This window comes from Trichosurus vulpecula, chromosome 7 (assembly GCF_011100635.1).
Source record: "Trichosurus vulpecula isolate mTriVul1 chromosome 7, mTriVul1.pri, whole genome shotgun sequence".
NCBI classification, from domain to species: Eukaryota; Metazoa; Chordata; class Mammalia; order Diprotodontia; family Phalangeridae; genus Trichosurus; species Trichosurus vulpecula.
The window spans coordinates 236,735,862-236,754,791 of NC_050579.1; the positions used below are offsets into that span (position 1 = coordinate 236,735,862).

Genomic DNA, 18,930 nt, shown 5'->3' on the forward strand with positions numbered 1-18,930 from the left:
TGTTATTATCATCCCGAGTTCACAGTTGAAGAAATTGAGGCCGATGGAGGTTTTAAGAGATATGCCTAAGGGTCCCTCAGCTAGAAAATGTTTATCTATTGTCCCACCCAGATGTCTCAATATTATCTCATTTAATCCTCACAACAAAGTTGTTAGGTAATATTATGATCCCCATCTTACAGATGAGGAAACTGAGGCAGACAGACGATAAATGACTTGCCCATGGTCATAGAGCTAGTTGGCATCTGAGGCAAAATTTGAACTCAAGTCCAATAGCTTCTTCTATCTTCTAGATTCTCTATTTACTGCACCACTTAATAGATAAAGAGAGATGTTGGAGACCAGTGTCCAATGCTTATTTAATGAGTCTGGGAACCCTTCCTTATTCCTTTTTTAAATCTACTGCATTTCTTTCATTTTTAAAAATAATTATTAACATTCATTATATTTTGAGTTCCAGATTCTCTCTCTCCCATTGCTCCTCCATCCACTGAGAATTCAAACAGTATGATAACAATTATGTGAAATTACGCAAACCATATTTCCGTATTAACCATATCACCAAAAAAAGCAAAAGATAAAATAAAATTATACTTCAATTTATACTCATAGTTCTCTCTCTGTAGGTGGATAGCATTTTTTTTTTATCACGAGTCCTTTGGAATTGTCTTGGATGACTATTGATCAAATTAGTCCTAAGTCTTTCACAGTTGATCACAACTGTGCGTTACAGTTAGAGACAAAATGTAGTTTTTGTGATCTTAAGTAAGAACCTCTTTTAAGCCTCTTCTGTTATAGTAGATCTAATGTACCTTTCCATCAGGTCATGAGAACCATGCATAGTAAAGATCCTAAATTGCCATTTAATCAAAGGAAAATCACTTAATGTTAACTATAGTATCTTAATTTTTGAAGGGTATACCTATCGAACAAAATGTGATTAACCCACCATGCTGGAGGAAGTCCAATTAATATTTCTGACCTCTGGCTATATTACTGTCTTATTTGGAGCTTCCCTCCTAATTACAAGTGTATATGTGACTAAAATGAATTTACAACTAGAGGATGATCAGAGAGAAGCACTAGTATTAAAGGGGACTGGGAAAGACTTCTTGCACATGGGATTTTTGATGAAGGCATGAAGGAAGCCAGGAGATGGAGATGGATGAGAGCATTCCAGGAATGCGAGAGAGCCAAGGAGCAGTAAGTCAGGAGATGGAGTGTGTTGTGGAATACATTATACATCATAAAGTAGGTGGAAGAGTGTAAGGTTTAAAAAGACTGGATAGGTAGGGTATTTCTTTCAATTCCATAGAAGCACACCTAAGATTTAATGGTCTTGCAGCTGTAGAGGCCAAAACTCCCTGCTCCATTTATTACCTAGAGCCTCTCTGAACTTACCTAGGCTCTTGACAAGTCTATCACTGGACCCTCACACAAAACCTTTCCAACTTAGTATGCACCCAACTTGACGGCTAAATGTCAAGGAAGACAGTAGAGAACTAGAAGCTTAACATGCCTTCAAAAACTCAATCTCCTTTAAACTACAAAGTTTACAGATTCTCAAGATTAGCGTGCCCAGAAGGCAAAATTTGTAGCAAACATTTAGGCTAGATGTAAAGAAAAACTTCCTAACAATCAGAACTACCCAAAGGTGAAATTGACTGCCTCCCAAATGACCACTGTAGTGGGAATTGTCACACTATGCTGTTGGTGTGGAGAGGCAGGATAGTTTCAGAAATAAGTTGAATATCAGATGATCAAATCCACCCAACCACCATCTTTCAAGGGTAAATGTTATTCAGTCTTGTCCTGTTACACATACTCAAATTCAAACAAGTGGGCAATTATTTATTCACCAGAAAGATAAAACTTTAAACAAAGCAGAGCTATTACTAACAAATGAGACCCTTCTGAAGTAGTGAGCATCACATAATATATACAGGTCATGTATAACATTTTCTGTCATAAAGATTTTTTCCCCTAATTTATATATACTATATTTACATATATTCACTTTCTGAATTTTGACTAATATGCAAGACACAAATATTCCATATCAAAGGTAAGAACTATTATTCAGATTTAAAGAGAGATGTTGAAAATTCTTTATTTACATAGACAGCGCCACAAAATACCATAGATATATTTAACCTGAGATTTGTTTTTTTTTAAATCATTTTCCAAAATGGTAAGTTCTTCTCGAGGATATGAACCCACAATTTTTCTGCTGATCTGAATCTTGTAAACAAGATGCCACACATTCAGGAACTATTTCATGATTTCTGGGCAACATCTAAGGCTCCATGTTTAAATCACCTCCAGATTGTTTTTCTAAAACCAGAGGGGTAAAGCCTAAAGCCGAGAGAGCAGAAATAAAGAAAATATTATTTGGACAGATACTGCTTCATTCCTAGATCAATATTAGGGGCAGTTATTTTAATTGCAGGAATTATACAGATCTGGAGAAATTTTAATTTTTGGTTCTAATCTTTGTGGTAAAAGTTTGGGATGTAAGATAGATAAAAGTCATTAAGATTTATGTGACTGTCCTAATTATGTCTTTTGAGAATAAACAAGCCAGAACACCCCAAAATTTACCAAGTTTAATTATTCAAACTACCTACCCCTTGTTCTCAATCAACTTAATGTTGTCTAACATCTATAAAATGAAATTGAAAAAAAATCCAGTGGAACATGGACTTGGTTACTACTAAGCCCTTTCTGGTTAAAGTATTTACTCTTTAGTATTAAGACCAAGAAAACTGACCATTTTACCTTTTCTTTGGAGGCAAGAGTGATATCAGTTGTGTTTAAGATTACCACTCAAAATCTGTCTCAAAATTACCTTTAATAGCAGTGTCATCTGTTGAGCTTAAGTAAAAATCTTTTTCCAATGCTTGATATACACCCTACCAAAAGAAAGTCCAGAGTTACTACCTACACCGTGATACGTATAAAGTGCCTAAAATAAGATAGGGGTGGAGATGGAGTGAAGGGGAAGAAATAAGAAAAGGAAAATGCTACAAAAAACCTGACAGTATTAAAATGAAATTAAAGAGTAGTGTTCAATTTCCCAGTTTTCTAAATACACTTATACATCCAATCTAGCAGAATTAAACTGAGTAGCTTTTTTGTCTAGTTTTAAAGAATTACGATGAGGTTAGGTGGAGAGAACCATCTCTAAAGATATAACAGATTTCAGGACGGTGGGGGAAGATCATCAAATGTAAGTATTGCGTCCACCTAAAAAGGTGAACTTTAAATTAATGGGTCAATAGAGGTTAGGCGAGAACACACACCAGATGAGGGGGACCTCCTTAAACACACACTTTTAGCCCAAATGGCTTCCCCATAAGATGACTTGCCAAAAATATGTGCCTTTAATCAATATTGACGACTTTTAAAATGAAACCTGGAAAATTTTATTCTGATAATCAAAGTGTCAAGACAACCCACTAAAACACCTCGAACACTGTGCATTATACAGGTTTATAGCCACAAAGGGAGAAACCCATCTATTTGCTGATAGAAATGGGTTTTCTTCCCCAGAATGGGGATGGCAGGGTTAAGTAATCAACCTGCTAAGCCAAGTCCCCAGATGTTGTACCTCACCAGATTTTTCTCCTTGGTTAGTTAGCTATGTTGTTTCCTTTAAGTCTTCTTCCCAAATGTGTTGAGCACTCATTTGGTTTGAGGTGCTAAGACAAAAACCTGGTTTAGCAAAACCAAAGGTTATTATTATTTTAAATCTAGGTATTAAGAACATCAGTTTTCTAAAGCCAAATTTGCTTTCAAGATTTCCTTTATAATGATCTGTATAATGTCAGTTTTAAATTATACTCAATTAAAAAAATCTAAGACTGGGGACTAAAATATGAAGCTTAAAAAATGGAGATAAAACATGCTATACTTTAATGTATTGTTAAGGCACCTTTTGATAACTTTACAATAGTAAAATTTTATAATTCTGTACCTCAGATGGACTGTTATTCAATTTAGGTATTCCATTCCAGACATTTTCTGGGTTCACTATTTCTTCCATACCATTTGAAAGGTTCAGAACCTTAAAAAAAACCACAATGAGCTTTTTTCAGACAAGAGATTGTAACACAAATTAAAATTTAATTTGCAATAAAACAGATCTCATGACACCTAGAATGATCAGATCCAAACTTTAAAGTGTATTACTATTTGCTAATTTAAAAGGAGGTATCAATTTAATTAAGCCTCCAATTTGTTAGTAATAAAAAATAAACCACTTCAGTGAGGTTAATAGACCATATTCCAAGTAAAACAAATTAAATACTCAAGGAGATTTTTTTGGTTGTATTTTTACTGTTATATGAATTGGCAGACAGTGTAAAAATCTTGGAAATGCTTTTTTTTCCTTTAGTAACAGGAAAGCAAGTTAGAACAATTTTATTGCTAGAGCAACTTCTTAAAGCCATTTTAGGGTAGTTGTGCCAGCATAGTTAGCCTGAAAAATAAACAGCTACTGATATTTCATATACTATTAACAAAAGACATTTTCTAGTGGAAGAAGTCCTCTTTTAATGACACCAAACTTTTCTTAACATTCCAATCACTATTTAATACCACGCTTTTAATACCACTAAATTTTTCTTAACACTTCAATAATTATTTGACCTGGAACACTTAAATTCAATTTACCTTGGTACCTTCATCGGCTATTTCCAAAATCTGGCACTCAGACCATGTATTCCTTAGGCTTGACCAGACAACACATTTCGAACCAATGGTGAATCCTTCTAGAGTATAGGTATTCTCAATTTGAGCTATAAAATTCAAAAAGAGTTAAGCTTTCTTGTCCATACCTTCCTTCCCAAATTCTTTAGATCCTGGATTTTCAAAGCATTCTCCAAAGCTGCCTTTACTCTATTCCTTGGTGGATTTTTTTAATAGAACCAATAAATTTGTTCCTACCCTTCCTTCTTCTACTTTTATTCTCCCATCAGCCATTGATACCTTTTCCCATCACAATGGGAGAATTGTCACCAAAGAGCCAATCAGAGAATAGGAGTATACTCAAGAGTATGTAGTATGACTCTCAGACAAAATAATCGCAGCACTTCCAAAATCCAAATGACAACAAAAGTTAGATGCTTGCCATTTTCTATAACTATGCCACCAGCCTAACCACAATAGAAAAATGGCAGATTATCTTAAAGGCAAGGATGAGCAGAGTTTTTAATTTTTATATTTCTGATTTTTATAAATTTTTTTCTTATTTACCTCTTTTATTCAAGACAATTTCTCTAAAACAGAATTCTGGGCTTTCTAAGTTCATAGGAAAACTAAAAACACAATAGTTTTGCTAAGAAACTTGTAAGCATCATAAAATAATGGCAAATGTGGAAAAATGTTAAAAATTATCCTTGTATATAAGATGAAGCTGCTAGAAATGTCAAATATTTAGGACACCATAACACTTAAGAAATTTTAAAATCACTGATTCAGGAAATTGAGCCTCCGTACATCAGTGCATAAAGGAAATATTATAAGCAGTTTTAAAATGTCTTTATAAATAAATGACAAATATATATTCTGATGTAAGATACTGTATCAAGATATGAGAGGGTTTAATCTTAATCCATCTTTAGAAATTAAGATAACTTCAATTCCATAAATCTCTATTTTATTAAGTTACCTAATAGCTTAGCTAAATCTTGCCCACCCCCACCCTTATAAATCTGCCATTTCTTGGTGTCTTCCACACAAATTAAAACACACACACATAACACAAAAAACAAAAAATTCTTTTGAGATCCAACATTTCCTAATTTAAGAAATTCAATCCTTAAAGGGTTGAATTTTATATATCACTAACTTACTTCAATAAAAACTAGTGGGGAAGGAAAAAAATCCATACCTGAAGCATGGTCTGTTAAAGTACTCCCATGGTTTTCTTCTGCCTTTATTTCTTCTTCAGGAAGCAGGTGAGTCAAAGACTCAACAGAAAGTCTGTTTTTGTACTCTGTAAATACTTCTTTGTACAAGTTATGTGTTGCCTCTATTTTGGAATGTATTTTGCATCTGCTAAAGGGTTTTAGATGATTTGGTTCTCCAGGATCCTCTGGACACAGATTTTCCTGGGACTTCTGACTCACCTTTGAAAAGGGATGATTCTCCTTATCTAGAGACAGAGCCACTATTGGAGATTCTAGTTCTACCTGTTCTGATTTAGAATCGTTTGAGAACTGGATTGTAAACTGTTCCAGGGTTACTTTTGAGTCACGTCCCTGGGAAAGCTGAGCCATGGCAGGTTCCTGGGCCAGCTCTTTTGCCTCCTCACCAGCTAGGGGAAGCTGTAATTCAGTGGACTCCAGTTCCAAGAATTCTTTTGATTCTTCCAGTGAGAGGGGTACTTCGAGGGAATTTAGTTCTAACATTTCCTTTGTCTCAATTCCTGGCAGCAGAGTTTCTAATCCAGTAATCAGATTTTTGTCACTATCGAACTTTACCTTTTCAGCCAAAGAACACTCTACCCTATCTCCAGTGTTGTCTTTGCTAGGCTGCCCCACTGCAGGCACAAAAGCAGTGATGGCTTCACTATCAGAAACAGGACTTGGCTTGGTTTCAACATGGTTTAATCCGCTGCTTACACGGAAAATATCTTCTTGTGGTTCCACACAAAGCAAGCCATCTTGTACAACTTTGTTTGGCTTATTTCCAACATCAAGACTGAGTGGCATAGGAGTATCTGCTTCCCTCAGTTTGTTTTCACATAAAGTCTTTGGGAATTCCTTATCAGTTTTAAAGAACTGATTGGAAAATTTCAGCATTTTCTCATTAAGATTTTCACCTTTATACTTTAATTGAACCACAGCCAGTGGTATATCACAGACATCCTTTTTGACCTCTAAAATCGTAAGCTCTAAAACACCTTCTGTAGCCATTTCATAAAAATAGTCGTTTTCTTCAAAAGAACATATACCTCCTAAAACGTTATATCCCGATAGACAACAGGGAAAACACTGCATATTAATATTCAGGAGGTCACCAGGGATACTCCAGAGGGCACGTCTGCCAAAATTTACAGCATTCCCGAAGTCTACAAAGCGGACCGATACAAGGTCTCCCTCTAGCACATCAGTAACAAGTCCCCTATAAAAACGTCCATCTTCACTGTATTTAACAATACAGACAACACCTGACTGAATAACTGAAATGCAATCTGCACAGACTGCTGCACGTTCTCCAGCAGCCTGTACCTGGGGGTCCAAGCGGTCAAGGATTTTTGTGTCAGCAAACTGACACCAAAAATACTCTGGTCCATCAATCACAGTAGCATAGACTTTTATCTTACTTACTTCTGGAAGGTACCAGTTGAGCAATTTAAAATTTGTTTTGCCAGGATCTTTAAGGGACTCCTCAAGGGGAAGAAGGGAAGGAATAGGAGGAGGGAAAGGAACAGGGGGAGAGGGAGGGGGAGGGGGAGGAGCAGGGTCCAATAGCAACTGTAGATTGGTACCTGTATTTATCTGGGCAGAAGTTTCTACTTGTGATTTCGCACTACATATAAACTTGCTCATCATATCTTCGGATATTACACCCTGCTCATCCGTAAGCAAAACATCCCACTTATCTTCAGATTTCATAACAAATTCACAATTTATCTGAGCCTCACCTGTTCTCTCTGAAAAGTAAAGCTCTTGACGTTGGTTTTTAATTGGCAGGATATGAAGCCCACCCAGGGTACAATGAATACTCATCCCTGGAACTAACGTGTTAACTTTCTGAAGCTTGCTTAGTTTGCTAATGTTGACCACTGAAGTGTTCCCATAGTCTATGAATTGTACAGTGATGAGGTCGCCAGACTGCTCTTTAACTACAGCCCGATACCTTAAGTCATCCTCTGGAAAAACCGCACATATCAAGTCTCCCTTTTCTAGAGGTTGTCCAGCGAGACCTTCATGTCTTACTTTATTGTCATTTAACTTCTCCGAAATACTCGCAAGTTCATCCTCATCATCCGCTAATTGAATATAGAAGTCTGTTAGATCATTAATATGGGAAACGTATATCTTAGTTTTAAAACCAGGCACAATACTTTTCTTGGGTAGATCACAAAATTTAAGTGATAAGTCCTTATTTCTCTCTAAGTTAACTTGTGCAGAAGGCTTGTCTCCTATTTGATCAGGTGGGTGGGACATGTGATAATTTTGACTTCCCACAGATTCCTGATAATTGGTTAACAAGCCCATCCTAGTTGAACTTTGTAAGTTTTTTAATTCCTTACATGCTAAACTGATTTTAGGTTTGCATGATTCTCCCTGGATCTCTAACGTGCATAATGTGTTTGCTGTTTTGCTGGAATATCCAGCAAGTAATTTCCTATTTTCACTTTTTCCTTCTTTGAGGGTTTCAGCTGAAGAGAGCAACTCTTCATTTTCTACTTTCTTTGGCCCTTTGTAACCTAGTAAACCCAACTTCTCATTTATTTTAGCATTAATCTGAACACCACCATCATACAATTCAATAATCAACCTTCCATCTGCATCTTTTGCTACAACTAAAGCCTTCAGTGATTTGTCTAGCACAGCCTCTTCAAACCAACTTGCAATTTCTTTAGGGGTATTATCATAGACATCAGACAAAGAACATTTCACAGCTTGCATGGGCAAAAGTAAGAGATCATAGGCATCCCCTGGGATGGGAAGCAAGTCTTCATCCGTAACCACATGAACGTTCCCAAAGTCAACAAAGAAAACTTTGTTTGGTTCTTTGCTGGTCACTATTCCTCTGTACCAATTCTGGTCACTGTATTTTGCGAGGCACAAGATCCCAGGGCTTAATGAAGATGTTTTTGAATGTTGTAAGACTTTGCTGAATCGACAGATATCTCTTGACAGCTGCTCTAGAACACCTGAGCTCCTTGCAAGCTGGCAATAAAAGGTCCAAGGTCCATCCACGTGGGTTACAAAAACGGCTTCTTCACTTCCAATTTTGATATCGTGTGTGGAATAATAGTAGGAATGGAGTCGCATGGAGGATGCTAGAGGTTTCTGAAGTCTAACTTGTCTTGCAAAGCCAATTTCTGTCAGGTAACAGCAAGCACTTTGAAAAGGAGTCAGTAAGTCTACCACATTAAAGAGTTCATTGTCATTTATTGCTGCGAGGGCAAAAATCGTGCATTTCAACTCCAGATTATCTTCCCAGGTATTATCTACAAATTCTTTAAAAGCTTGAATGGCTCTTTCATCCCAAATAAAGGGATTTTGACCAGCTGGCTGAATTAAATTGTAAAGGCTGCATCTAAAAGCCTGTGCCTTCAACTTTAAAAATTCATCATTGATTGAATAGATATTCTTCATAGAGACTACTTCTTTATTTCCATAGTCAACAAATATTACTTGGGCCCTGTCAGCAGAAGAGGTTCCACTAATAATCAAAGCTCTGGACCATTTCCCATTAATAGTACGCTTCGCCAAGCAAGCTGCACTGATTCCCTGGTATGGAGTGGCAGAATCCTTGCAAAAATCCTGAATTTTACACATTAGGGTTCTGAGACCTTGAAGGTTTCTGGTCAGTTGGCACCAGAAATATCCAGGGCTTTCAACATAAGACACATTAACTTCTACTGTGCTCCCAACTTCTAATTGACCTTTACAGGGAGAGTCCTGCTCTATTTCCAAATAATTTTGTACTAGTGGAGAATAGATGGGCATATTCCTAGTGTTCCCTGTTGACTGCACAACTGATTCACTCAAAGAGCTTATGGTGACAATTGTTCTGTCGGTCACAACCTCTGAAACCGGAGGCTTGTCACTGCTCTTTCTCCACTGTCCTACTCCAATATTCCTGGCAGGAGACACTTGGTTACAATCAGTACTCGGTTGATTTGGAATTTGCTCCTGGGGATGGGCAGGTGGCCTTACGTCCATCATCTCAAATTCTTGGTATTTGGCGTATCCAGCTTGGGCAATCAATTTGCTCACATTTTCTTCTCCCATCCTTGATTCGTCAAGAATTTCAATGACATACTGGCCATCTTGCTTATCAAGGACATGGATGACCAACTCCTTGTGCAACACTGTTTTTTTGAAATACGAAACTGCTTCTCGGCTCCAGCTCTCCCCCAGGGGCCAGATATCTGCTAGACAGCACTTCAGTGCCACTGCTGGGAGCTGTTGGAACTGGGGAAGCAGCATTTTTACATCACAGCAGCCCACTGTCTCTGTATTGCCCCGATCTACCAAATGCACCTCCACGCTTTTGTCCCCTACCAATCTAGTGACTACAGCCCGATAATACCCGTGCTCCTTCCATTTGGCACAGCAGAGGTGGTCGGGCACGGGCTGCAGGGCTAACCCCTCCAGCTTCCTCGATGAGTAGAAGTTACACATACTCCTCACTAACTTGCCGAAGGGGCAACTATGTTTTCTCAATCGGATCCAAAACTCCGAGGGATCTTTAACAAATTCCACCTGGGCATCATAGAAAGAATTAGCCTTCAGGCGCACAGTTTTCAGGATTGGGGGGGACCGGTCATTTTCCAATCCTTCCTCAGGTTCAGACTCCTCCTTCCCTTCCTCTTCTTCTAGGCTCGGGCTCTGGAGAAGTCTGTCCGCCAGACAGCAGGACTGGACACCGAAAGCGCAGTTGAGATTAATCCCATCCTCTCCATATAAGGTTACATAATACACGTGTTCAAAGGAGCTATAAAATTCAATTTTGGCATTCACCGCCTGACCTAGGATCAGGGCCTTGAGGTCTCCCACTTGGGAACGAGACCAGCCTCGCCCACCATCCCAGAGTCCATACAAGGCACAGGGATAAGTGACTACAGGCATCCGAAAATATTCAGGAAGCAAGTACCTCAGACTACCACAGCTCACTAACTCTTTCCTCCCATAGTCTACGTGCAGCACTTGCGCGCAGCGCTGCGGTCGGAAATTCTCCAGCAGCTGCGCACGGTACCACTGTCCGTCCAGGCCAAAAGCAGCACAAGGGGAGCCGGGCTTGTCGGGGCTCTCCTCCCTCTCCTCCCAGCCGCTGCTTCTCCCACTTTCGTCCCCGGTACCTGCGGCCCGATAGGCATGGGCCATGCTGTCGGACAGCCGGCGGATCTCCTGGGAAAGGCTGCGGAGCTGGCAGTGGATGCGGTGGGGGTGGCACACCTGGGTCACCACCACGGGCTCCGTGACGCCCAGCTGCAGCTGGGGGTAGAAGTAATCCAAGAGCTGCGGGGGGTCCTGCTTGGGCAGGGCCCGTGGAAGGAGCACTGAGGCCCCCGCCGCGTTGATGTAGCGCTTCAGCAGGGATCGAAAGAGGCTGTCGGGCACCTGTCGAGCCAGGCCCAGGTCTTGCATCTGCTGGAACACGCTGGGCACGTCCAGCAGCACCAAGCGCTGGGGAAGCAGCACATCCTGCACGCGGCCCTGCACCTCCTTGCCCTGGAGGTGGCCGAGGAAATCCACAGCCCCGCGGGACCACTGCTGGGGCTCCCCGCCTCCACTTCCCCCGAGCGGCACCAGGCCAGTCAACAGGCAGCCCAGCACCTCCGACGGCAGGTGGAAGAACTCGTTGCGGCCCGGGGCCAGGGCTGCCGAGTTGACCGTCACCGTGCGACCTTCATCCAGGAGGAAGACCCGGCACTCCTGCGCTTGGCGGCTGACCACGCGGCAGCGATGCCAGCGGGGCCCCAGCTGCACGAGGCACAGTTCCCCGGGGCTGGCAGCCGGCATGGCCCGGGTCCGGGCCGCCACTGCCGCGGTGGCCGCCTGGATGTTGTGGCCCAGGCGCACGTACTCCTCCCGCCGGTCGCCCACTAGCCCCCACAGCTGCACGGGGATCACCTCCGGGTGCACGTCCACGAAGGAGACGCGCAGCGTGATGGGGGCGCCAGGGCTGGGCAGGCCGGGCGTGGAGCACATGGTGAAGGTGGGAAGCGAAGGAGACCAGAGCGGGCGAGGGAGGAGAAGCTGGAGAATAGGTGAAGAAGGCGGTGAGGTTGGAGAGGGAGGGCCAGGGCCGGAGGCGAGGGCTGCCAGCAAGCAGAGTCTCGGAGCTGGGAGGCTGGCTTCCCCCAATACGGGCGGTCCCTGGACCCTGGGCAGAACACGCGCAGAGTTGGGTCCTCCCACGACTAAGTCCCCGGGAAGAACGCGCTGCGAACCTCGACGGCCGGTGGGCGACCTAATCCCAAAAGCGGAGAAAGGAAACCTTGTTTAAAAACCGACGGGGAACCGCTTCCCTCGCGCGTCACCTCGCCTCCCCTACCCCCGCGCCTGCCTCAGGTCGCCTTCTCGCGGGTGGCCCTCCCGAGCCCGGCAGCTACACGCTGGACGTGAACGGAACTGCTAGAACGCAGTCTAACCGTTCCGGCCCCAGTAGCCCTTTACATAGTGGCCGAGTCTGGGCGTGAATGTGTGCCCGGCTTCTGGCGCCCGCGTGTGCGAGGCCCTGATTGGCCAGTGCTCGGGGAGGAGGGTTGCGGGCTGGCGAGGTAGGGGGAAGGGGAGAGGAGAATGCAGTTCTGTGCGAGGCGGGGGTTTAGGCCTAGCCGCTAGGGGCGCTGAAGGCTTCTGGAGAATGGGCGGGGTCGTGCGATTGAGGCATAACCTACACAAGTATGCACAATTTCAGCCTAGACAACTTCAGGTCCGGCCTTAATGCTTGGGTTCTGGTTGGGGTCCTGCCACTTACAAGTTTGGTAACCTGGGGCAACCATTCATCTCTCTTGAGCATGGGGTTTATTATCCGTTAGGGTGGGGATGAGTAATCAGTGCATGTAGGTGAGCCTGGTTCTGAAAGGCTAGAAGAGAAGCTGTGGCAGGGGCTACCAACATTTACTATTAAACATTAATTGTCTGATAGATGTCAGGTACTAACCTTATGAGCTACAGCCTGAGGCTACAAAGAATAAAAAACCCAAATAGTCCCTGCCCCTCAAGGAGCTTACTTTCAACTGAACAAATAAATACCAGCTGGGAGAAGCTCTTAAAGTACAGGACTCCAGGGATTCAGACTATTTCTGTTGTCTCAGGAACTTCTCCTGAAATGGGGCAAATTTCAAGTCCAGAAAAAAAAAAAATCCTAGTCAGGACTAGGATTGTAGGATTTAGAATTTGAAAAAGCTGTGTAAGTCATCCAGTCCAAATGTTTCATGTTTCAGTTGAGGAAATACATGTAACTGGATGAGGAAACTCATTTCACCCACAAGATTAAATACCTTGCCCAAGGTTACATGGGTAACATTTTGGGGCCAAGATACCACGCCAAGATATGGACCAGAAGACCTTGGACTCAAAGGTCATGTATTTAATACCATCCTCTTATTTTATTGATGAGGAAACTGGGCAGCCGGGTGGTGCAGTGGATGGAGCACCACAGGCCTGGAGTCAGAAAGACCTCTCTTCCTGATTTCAAATCCGGCCTCAGACACTAGTTCTGCAACCCTGGGCAAGTCATTTAACCCTGTTTACCTCAGTTTCCTCATCTGTAAAATGAGCTAGAAAAGGAAATGGCAAACCAGTCCAGGGTCTTTGCCAAGGGAACCCCCAACGGGGCCACAAAGAGTCAGACCCAACAGAAAAATAGCAACTCTTCTACTTTAGCATGCAGCCGAAGGCGTTGTATATACTCCTCAGTGAGGTCACAAAGGGTTGGAGGTGACTGAGCAACAATAACCCCTCACCATTTCTGTGAATGAACTGCTTTGGTGAAACGGTAATGTAAATGGGAAGATCTTTCCCATCCATTAATAGGCTCATGTGACCTGCTTCAGTCACATGGAAGCCTAAGTCACATGAGTTCAAGTCACATGAAGCCTATGGTGCGAGGAGCTTGCTGAAGTGGTGACGCAGGAAGGGAAGGGTGGGGCAGAGCCTCCAGAGGAAGTTGGACAGAGCTGCCAGAGCTCAGAGAGAGAGACCCAGTCAGAGAGCAGGTAGAGGAGCTAGCTGAGGGAGGGAGTGATTTTTCCTTGAGAATGTTTGTTTATGGGAAGGCTTGGGGTTGGCTGTGCCCCCCCCCCCCCCCCCCCCCCCCCCCCCCCCCCCGCTTGCTGATGTGTATAGATTTCTCTGTGGCTGTGATGGGTTTGGCTTTCTGGTGTATGAATAAATGTTTTGGCTCTGTCTTCCATTTTGCAATTCAGAACTATACTGGGGTATCCATAGCCTCCGTAGGCACTGCGGGTATCACATTGGCGCTACATTTGGTCAAAACGTATTGCTCTGGTACCAGGCAGCCAGATGGCCAGCATTTGGAGTCAGAAGACTTGGGATGGACTCCATACTCTTGTTACTCACATGACAACCTACTAAACCACCCTGGGTCTCATTTGGTTGTTCTGTCCGTGTGGGACTATCACCCCATTTGGGGTTTTCTTGGCAAAGATCCTGGAGTGGTTTGCCCTTTCCTTCTCTAGCCCATTTTACAGATGAGGAAACTGAGGCAAGCCGAGTTAAGGGACTTGCCCAGGGTCACCGAGCTAGGAAGTGTCTGAGGCTATATTTGAACTCAGGAAGATGAGTTTTCCTGACTCCAAACCTGGTGCTGTATCTACTGTACCACCTAACGTCCTGCTTTTCAGAAATACTGCTATAACAGTCTGTAAATACAGGTGCATTTTATACACAATGAAATAGACTGTAAATTTTCAGTGTAAACACTTGGTAAATGATACAAATTAGGGCTCAATTTATTGTTTTGTTTCTTGCCTAGTCTTAAGAAATTGATGGAGAAAATGTTACCAATGCCAATTAAATTTAAAGGTATGTCTTTTTTTTCAGAGAGCTAGTTATTAAATATTTACCAGTATGCCATTATTTATCATTGAGTTGGTAAATTCCTATTCAGTTTTGTATAAAATTGGCAAAATTATTGGACAGTACAGCTTGGCTCCATAACAATTTAGCTTTTAACACAAACTGATGAAAATTAAATAGAAAACTGCATAGCTTGTTAGCTCATAAAATTTCCTAAATTCCTATAGTAGACCTCTCAGAAGTGTGTGAAAAGGGGACAGGTAGGAGGTGCAGTGAATAGAGCACTGGCCCTGGAGGTAGGAGGATCTGAGTTCAATTCTAGCCTCAGACACTTAACACTTACTAGCTGTGTGACCCTGGGCAAGTCACTTCACCCCAATTGCCTCCGATAAAAAAGAAGCATGTGAAAACTACATTTCCCATCATTCTTCTCCCAAACTCAAAGTTTATTAATTGATTTGCTTTATTTGTTAATATTATTATTAATTCATTTATTCAATAATTTACTGAGAATGTAAAATTATAATAAAATATGTGATATGATGTATATAATAATAAATGTAATAATAATAAAATGTATAATATGGATATATCATGAAAGAAGTTCAGACAAATACTATGGGATTTCAGTTATTGACCTTGGCCCTCAATTTGGGAATTAGATTTTGGGACCTTTACCCCACTATGCAGATTTTACTTCTAGAAGTATGATCAGGTAAGAATTTTCAATGGATAATGTAAATTGCAAAAGAGGAGAGATGGTAGAGAGGTGAGCATAGAACACTAGTCTGAAGTGGCAGTGCGGAATGACAAATATATTGTCCCCTCAGCATGGACCTATAAGTTGGGAGAAGTTGGAAGCAGAGATTTCCACTAGAAGAGGCTTCAAAGTAGTCTTAGGAGTTAAGGAATAGAGAAAGGTGAAGGATAGGTGGGAGTTTGTTGGAAAGTAGAGGGGAAATGGAATGAGTCTAGGGAAGGTTAGGGCTGATCTGGACACAAATGAGGTGGAAGCACTCAGAGGGATCTGGTGAATGAGAGATCATCACAAACAGATGGCTGTTTGTGAATAACAGCTTAATGTTGGATGGATGGATGGATGGATGGATGGATGGATGGATGGATGGATGAACTGACCAAATGAGAAGAGATATTGAGAAGGGGGCTTGAGGGAAATAGGTGGATAGTGGAGAGGTGGAATCAGGTGAAAGAAGGTAAAATAATTATTAAGTAGGCTTAACTTTATTATTGGAAGAGTTTGCAGAACTAACAAACCTTATAATTCCAACTGGAATATTGGTTTAAGTCCTTAAAAATTTGCCTCTTTATGTCTTATACTAAGAACAAAGAGGTAGAGAAATACACACATATGTATATATATTAAGAATATGCACACACATACACATTTGCTCCTAAAATATATCATTGTTGCTGATAATTGGATGAACTAACACTTTCTAGTCGTTTGGGAGCAGGTAGTGCAGTGGATTAAGTGCTGAGCATCAGCAATTAGCATAGTGCTTGGCACATAGTAAGTGCTTACTAAATGTTTATTGAATTAAGTCAGGAAGACCTGAGTTCAAATGCTGCCTCAGATTGGTTGCTGTCTTTCGTGCTCAGAGGACCAAAATGACATCGCTATGTTGGGGTCAAGGTACAGAGTGTCTGACTGTGGCTGATCAGACCATCACAAGTTTGGAAGGTTCTACCACAAATCGTCCATATGAACATCTGGAGTGGAGATGTCTCTAAATTTGTGCATCTCATATTTCTTTTGAGTGTCTGCAATTCTACTTTGCTCAAAGAGCACAATGCCTTCTTTCATGGAGACACGCCATGCTGGGTGGTCCTGGAACAGTGTCTCCCTTGTCTCACAGTCAATTCCAAAGTTCTTCAGAGAGACCTTGAGAGTGAGTGTCCTTGTACTGCTTCTTCTGACCTCCATGTGAGCACCTGCCTTATATGAGTTCTCCATAAAATAGTCTTTTAGGCAAACGTACTTTTAGCATTCAAAAAAAGTCTGGAAGGGACCTCAAAGGCCATTTGAGTCCAGTCCCCTCACTTTACAGATGAGGAAACTGAGGCTGAGAAACGTTGTTACATGACATCCAGTTTCTGACTCCAAGTCCAGGGCCCTATCCACTATGTCACACTGCTCTCACCCTCCATTTCCATATCTGTAATACAGGCCAGAGGCTAGATTTGAATTCGGGCCTTCATGACTCTAGGCCCAGCATTTTATCCACTGAGCCACCTAGTTACCCACACTTAGTAGCTGTGTGACCTTGGGCAAGTCACTTAGCCTGTTTGTCTAGGGAGCAGCCAGGTGATTCAGTGGATAGAGCTCTGGGTCTGGAGTCAGAAAGATGAGTTCAAATCTGGCCTCAGACATTTGCTAGCTGTGTGACCCTGGGCAAGTCACTTAACCTCTATTTGCCTTATTCCATTGGAGGAGGAAATAGCAAACCAGTCCAGTATCTTTGCCAAGAAAACACCATGGACTGTATGGTCTGTGGGGTCACAAAGAGTCAGACACGACTAAACAAGTGAATAAATATAGGACTAATCCTTCACACTTACCTCACAGGGTTATTGTCAGGACCAAATAAGACTGTGTATCAAGTGAGATGTTTGCTTTGCAAACCCTAAAAGTCTCTCATTATTTCATACATTCCACGGCTGACAAGTTCATCAATTAGTTTCCGGCTTTCTAGAGATGACTTCCTATACTTAACTGGGTTGATCCTCATGTAAAGCCACATTATGTCATAGTGGTTTCAAGGGGTGTGTTGTGGGGTTATCTTGAAACAATTCACAGACCCAGACCATCTCCAACCCAAGTAAAGGCATTTATTGAGAATTACGCTAGGATCCTTAAAGGAACGAAAAGCTTAGCAAAGCAAGACAGGGATTTTTATAGAGCAAATGATGCAATTATATCATTACAGAATATGTAAATATTAAAATATAGCAGGGGGTTATTGACATGGGTAGAGGTCCTAGACTTGGCAGAATTGCACATGCAGTTACTCAGAATGCATACAGAACAGCCCACTTGAGGGGTATTAATGTATGATAATGATGTTGTAATAAGGCTGTCTACATCATAAATTCTCTTTAAGACAGGTCTTTGCTATTACTGTGCAGGCATCCACTTAGACTGTGATTTAGTGGTCAAACATCCTGCTCAGGATCCTGTTGGGGCTGCATTTTTATTGGCTGGCTGTTGTGGCCCTATCTGGATGTGGTCGGGCCATGCCTGCTGCTCAGCGGGGCATATGAGGAAGTTAATTTAAAATATTGAGTCTGGGGGCAGTGGCTAGGATCCCATAAACAGGAGCATAGTTTTAAACATGGAAGGAATCTTCAAGGTCATCTAGTCTAACCCCTTCATTTTATCATTGAGGAAACAGAGAAGGGAAAGGACTTGCTCAAGGTCACCCAGGAAGAAAGTAAACAGAGCTGTATTTTGAACCCAGGTCCTCTTGACTACAAATCCAGTACTCTGTGTACATCACAGTCTCTGTACTCAGAAACATAATTTAAGACTATTAGAGTTTAGCCATTGTTAGCATAGCTTTTAATGCTACAACAAGGTATCATGGTAGGATGAATGAAAGAGCAAGTTGTCATATAATGCATATTGTTTTTTAATGTACAGTGTCAGTCTAAAAAAATCAGGGGACACCGAGTTTTAACACTGAACATCAAAAAAAACCTGAGTTTTACCTAGGTAGAACAGAAAGAACAAGAACACTTTAAGGGGAGATGAAAAATGTAGAATAGGTAGGTGGGAAGAATAAGTTACAGGTAAACCCCAAAGTCTAAAGCTTGGCCCCCCAAGTCAGTTTAGATGACACTGGGTAACATTGTCTCTCATCCCCCCTTTAGAGAGGGACTGCTGACAATGCCACATGGACCAAATAAAAGGTCAAGACTTCTTGAATCCAATGAGGCGTTTGCTGTTGGACAACATTTCTACCATGTCCTCTGCACCCCTTCCCAAGGGAGCTTCTAAAGAAAGGCTTGATTGATACAAACACTTGAGTCAGTACTTCAAGCTTATCTTCCTTTTCCTATCACTCAACAACATAGTGTAAAACCAAACCTTTACAGTGACTCTTACTGCTGTTGATCTTCTGCTGATGTGTATGTATGAAAGTGTGAATGAGAGAGGGAGGGAGGGAGAGAG

At 41.9% G+C, this 18,930-nt stretch overlaps 1 protein-coding gene across 2 annotated transcripts; it reads right to left on the reverse strand.

The window, feature by feature from the left end:
• Window positions 1–2,080: 2,080 nt before the first annotated feature.
• TDRD6 (tudor domain containing 6) lies at window positions 2,081–12,261 on the reverse strand. 2 transcript variants are annotated; one of them, XM_036768969.1, is made up of 6 exons: window positions 7,496–12,224; window positions 5,894–7,381; window positions 4,675–4,799; window positions 3,977–4,066; window positions 2,849–2,912; window positions 2,088–2,355 (listed from the first exon to the last, which is right to left on the reverse strand). In XM_036768969.1, exons 1-6 carry the CDS (start codon window positions 11,898–11,900, stop codon window positions 2,297–2,299), a joined length of 6,231 nt encoding a protein of 2,076 aa, XP_036624864.1. In that variant the 5' UTR covers window positions 11,901–12,224; the 3' UTR covers window positions 2,088–2,296. The 2 variants fall into 2 exon arrangements, with proteins under 2 accessions (XP_036624863.1, XP_036624864.1); XM_036768968.1 differs by having other exon boundaries at window positions 2,081–2,355; window positions 5,894–12,261.
• Window positions 12,262–18,930: the final 6,669 nt, after the last annotated feature.

Excerpts from the sequence above, each read along its gene's own strand:
- TDRD6 (XM_036768968.1), bottom strand. The coding sequence starts at position 11,900 with ATGTGCTCCACGCCCGGCCTGCCCAGCCCTGGCGCCCCCATCACGCTG. Across the intron at positions 4,800-5,893 it reads TTTAACAGACCATGCTTCAG|CTCAAATTGAGAATACCTAT; the intron begins GTATGGATTTTT and ends TGAATTTTATAG. Across the intron at positions 2,913-3,976 it reads TGAATAACAGTCCATCTGAG|GGTGTATATCAAGCATTGGA; the intron begins GTACAGAATTAT and ends TTCTTTTGGTAG.